At 55.9% G+C, this 4,594-nt stretch overlaps 1 protein-coding gene across 1 annotated transcript in view; it reads right to left on the minus strand.

Moving 5' to 3' along the window:
* Window positions 1-2,817, minus strand: part of RAB31 (RAB31, member RAS oncogene family) — a 111,124-nt gene extending 108,307 nt beyond the window's left edge. Inside the window, exon 1 of the mRNA XM_007458454.1 lies at window positions 2,802-2,817. Within this exon, the coding sequence (XP_007458516.1) occupies window positions 2,802-2,817 (16 nt within the window). The remainder of the gene's footprint in view (window positions 1-2,801) is intronic.
* Window positions 2,818-4,594: the final 1,777 nt, after the last annotated feature.

Here is a 4,594-nt window from a genome sequence, read left to right on the forward strand (position 1 = left end):
CCGCCCCCGACCTCCTTCCCCTCCTCTCACTTTCTGCCACGTGGTGATGTGTTTTAAAAATGCATACTGGGAAGCTTTCCACCTTTGGGGTTGGAACGCTGCTGCCTCAATATTGTTTTTGTTAGTTTTTTTTTTTTTTAACATACTTTGCTGTTTTTAATGGAGTTGCATTTAAGCTACATGTTTCATAATACTAGCCGAGATTCACAAAGCAGGATGATTGGCACTTTATTGGCAAGAATGAGACTCATGTGTCCTAAAAGTCCAGCACAGACCCCTGTCAACACCCTCCTGCCCAGCTCACTTCCACGACAGCCCGGCTTATCCCAGGAAAGGGCACTCACGAAGGCTTGGGAGAAACACGACAAAGTCCACCCATGAAAGCAGCAAGGGTCAAGAATCTCTAACAGGTAGGCTAAATAAACCCTGCGCTAGTGCAAAGCATTCAAGGAACAGATGGTTGTGGTTCCATCTGAGAGCACTCACCAAAAGAAATAAGATCAGACATGCCTAACATCAGGGTTCTGAAAGGCACAGGTACATGCCACCTGGCCCACTCCACTGCCACCTTCTGCATATGACCCTCCGGTGGGGAAACTCCACCCCCTCGAGGAGCAGGAGACTTCAGCTGAGAGAGAGGAAAGCCTGCACCGCCCGTGCCAAACACAACCATGTGCCTTAAATGGGAAGCATATCCCCAAGTAATCACTGAGGAACAGGGACAATCACCAGGCACAAAAGGACCAGCCCCTCAGCCTCTCCAGTGAGTGAGCAAGGCTGCAGCTAAGTGGTCCTCATTCCCATCACCTTTTCAGCGGGGCCCAACAGACAGTGACGCCCACAGTGGGCATGGCTGCTAGGGCCTGGGTCAGACTGAGATTTCAGGGAGGTGGGGCAATGGCTCAAAACAGGAAGCTGAAGGCTGGCTGCATGCAAGACTTCATCCAGAAAAGACAGGCCTCCCACACAAAGAACAAAGGAGCCGGGACGCCTCTTAAAATTTTGAGGGGACGCTGGGTTTGGCACTGATTCCCTCTTCCAGCCGCGGATCCACAGGCTTCTCCCCCAAATCAAGAGAGCAGACCCAGCAGTTAGAATGGCTGAAGCCTCACCCAAGTGCTGTCTCACCCAGAGTGTCACCCGGTTTGGAGGAGCAGCTGAGAACATATCCTGTCACACACATCTTGCCCAGGACAGGACCAGCCAAACGGGGGGAACTTAAGACACATTACTCAGTGTGATAAAAAGATCACTGGCCCTTTCAAAGATTTCAAATAAGATGTCTTCCGACCTAAGCAAGACTAAAACCTAGAGCCACTCTCAAAAAAAGAAGGCCACGGATATGGTGTGATAGGATTGGAGCCTCAAGGTCTCCATCTGCTCAGAAACATCTTCTTGCTCTGCTTTGGGACCGTTCTTCCCTTCCAAGCCCAACCTCCTACCAACTGAGCCACTGCAAAGGACCAGCAAACAAGGAGAGGCACTGTCTCCAGGAAATCACTGAACGAGTGAGTTCCATTCTTAGAGATAAGACAAAAAGAAGTATAGGGAGTTCCTCCAGCTTCCTCATCTCCCAGGCTTGGAATCACAGGGTAGCAGGAAATGGTACCATGTATCTTAGGCGACCATCTGCTATAGTCCTCTGCCTTAAAAGGGAGGATGCTATTATGTCTATTTCACAGACGATGCAACTAAGGTACTCGTCCAAAACACCACAGCCAATGAATGGCAGAGAATGAGAACCCAGGCTTGCTGCCTCTGGGTACAGGGCTCTTTCTACCAGATCAGTTCCTTGTAGAAGGAAACAGACTCACCCCTAAGTAGCAAAATTGCAAATAATTCATGCGGTGGGACAGGCAAGTCACTTCCGACTTCATTTATTGCCAAAGCCAATCCTGACACACACAACACACGTCAAAGCTGCCTCTTGATTCCTTGGGATCCGACCTTCCTTCTGAGTCTCTGAAGGGCTTCCTTGAGGCTGAAATGATTCCTCACAAGGAAAGCATGCGATTCCTGGAATTTATGTCTGGCTTATGTTAGAGAGCCTGGCAGATGGTGCAACCTACCCCTGCAACACCGATAAAGGTCAACAGAGGAAGGCCAGAACAACATCCCATCCAAATCCAGGCCACGGCAGAGCAGGCAGGGGGTGGGTCACAGGGAATGGGGGGCCTTTGCCTGATCCCCTGGAATTCGAGGCCAACCCGAAGACCTAGTGTAAATGGGGGTTCCAACAAAGGACAGTGAGGGGAGACAGCCAAGAGCATCGTTCTGCCCCAGGTTCCAGAAGAGCCTAGAGGGAGCCCAGGCAGCCCCTTGGTCTGGGACAACCCAGTCCTAACCTAGAACCATTTCTTCTTCATCTACTTCTGCACATCCGTCTTGACAGACCAGTTAGTCCAACCTTTGCTGCTTTTTTCAGAAATGGTTTTCTTGGGCAACCAGATCGCCAGAACACTAGGCATCCCTACCAAAAGCTGCTGAAAACAGGGCTTCAAACCAGCTCTTCCCAAAGTAATTCTGGAATTTGATACGGGCACCCAAGAGGGGGAGACCCTTAACACCATCTGAATTCCCTGGGCGGTCCTCAGGGGCCTGCCCAGTGCCATCTGACAGGTCCGCACCACTTGGGTGTTTGTGTCTGTCTTTGTTTCTGGCTTCTTCCAAGTTTCTTCGGGCTCAGAAGGACCCACTTCGGGAGGGGAAGTAGGGAGAAGGGAGGACTCTCTCATCCTGCCTTTACCCGCGGCACTAAAAGTTTCCTAGGCGCGGTTTTCTGCCATGCGTTCTCTCTTCACCTTCCCGCCGGGTCATCCCCCTCGCGCATTTTCTCACCCTGAGCTGGGCTTTCTTTTTAAACAAGTAAATAAACCAGTTGGCCCAGGGAGGCAAAAGGAGTCGGCGCCTTGGCTGAGTAACTTAAAGTTTTCGCCGGAAGGAAATTATTAAAGGCGAAGGAGAAAGCCCTCAGAGGTGGGGGCCGCGGCTCCTGTCTCCGCGGAGGGGTCCCGGGCGCCCGGCCGGAGCGGCTCCGGGGACGCGGGCCGGCGGCGGAGGGACGAGTCGAGAAAGCTCCCGGAAGCAGCAGGGCCGGACGGGGAGCGGGCCCGGGGGAGCGGGAGAGGGGTTGCAGGGGACACGGGGGGAGCACGGACGTGGGGTGGGCAGGGGAAGCTGGGGACGAGGGAGGCGCGCCGACAAGGGGCGCGCGGACCCGGGTCCCCGGCCAATGGCGGCGCAGGACTTACCCCGAGGAGACAGACTTTGAGCTCCCGGATGGCCATCATGAGCTCGGGGCCGGGCCGGACAGGGGCTCAGCATCCTCCGGAGCCGCGTCGCGCCGCGCCCCCGCCAGCTGGCGTCCTCCGGTCCCCGCCTTCCCCTCGCTCAGCCCGCGGGCGGATCCGCAGCCGCTGCTATTTCTGGGCCGTCGGCCGAGCCGCTGAGGGTCACGTGGGCGCCGCCGGCTCCTCCCGCGGCTGCGGGGAAACCTCGGCGGCCCGGCTTCTGGGAACGCCCCCAACGGCGTCAGCCACCCGGCCCCCAGCCCCCGGGCCTGCGGCGTCCCGGCACAGGGCCTCTTCCCACCCGCCGGCCGGCGGCCTCGGACCCGTCTCTCAGAGCTCCCCTCCCCCTCGCCCGCACCCGACCCACGGGCTGCCGGCTGCAAGGCCCCCGGGGTGGAGAGAGGACCCGTTCAGCCGGGGGCGGGGGGGTGGGGTGGGGGAACCGGGCCCACGGCTGGAAACTGCATCCCCCTCCGGAAAGTGGGTGATGCCAGCCCAGGCCATCTGCGGGGAGCATTTCCAAGTCATAAATGGCACTTGACAGAGGCTGGGCGGACGGGCAGGAGGGTCTGAGGGTGCAGCCCACCCTCTCCCGCAGTTCCTAATATCATGGGGAGGGGGCTTCAGTTTACCCCCACGTAGCTTGTCACTCTCAGCCCTGAGCTCATTTTTCTGTATGTAATCGAAATTGGTTCTAGAAGCTACGGTCTGTTCCTCCCTCCAAAACAAGGGTGTCCGTGTCCGAAAAGGGAAGCGCTTTCTAGAGAGGAAGCTGCCATGCTCAGCACAGAAACGCTGCCACTTGCCGGGGCAGACACCCAGCCCTCAGAACGATGCTACAAACAGGGAGCTCGGCCGACCTTCTGCATCCTTCCTTGACCGGGAAACCAAGAGGCTCTGGCTTGAGACAGTGGAGGCAGGCTTGAGGAACTGCCCTCCCCTCTCCACCGTGGCTCACATACCTCACCCACTCAGGCCACCTGCGTTGCTGCCATAGAAATGTCCGCCTTTCCGACATAGGTACCTCAGTTATTCATGTCATTTCAGATCAGAAAGAACTTTCTTCTTTAAACTTCATCCCCTAACCCAAACTCTCAGGCCTCTGTCCTGAATTGCCAATTTTGATCGATGACATTTGTGGCCCCCAATGGACCAACCACCTTGATTATCTGGCTTTGTTCCTATTGAGGCCATGTTGAAGCTACCCAGCACCCAAGTAGCGCATACAATAGGGACTTCTGAATCAAGACCTCCAGAGAGAGAGAGAGAGAGAGACTGGAGTCAAAATAGCCCTCCCCCCCCCC

This window comes from Lipotes vexillifer, unplaced genomic scaffold (genome assembly GCF_000442215.2).
Source record: "Lipotes vexillifer unplaced genomic scaffold, Lipotes_vexillifer_v1.1 scaffold447, whole genome shotgun sequence".
Taxonomy (NCBI): Eukaryota; Metazoa; Chordata; class Mammalia; order Artiodactyla; family Lipotidae; genus Lipotes; species Lipotes vexillifer.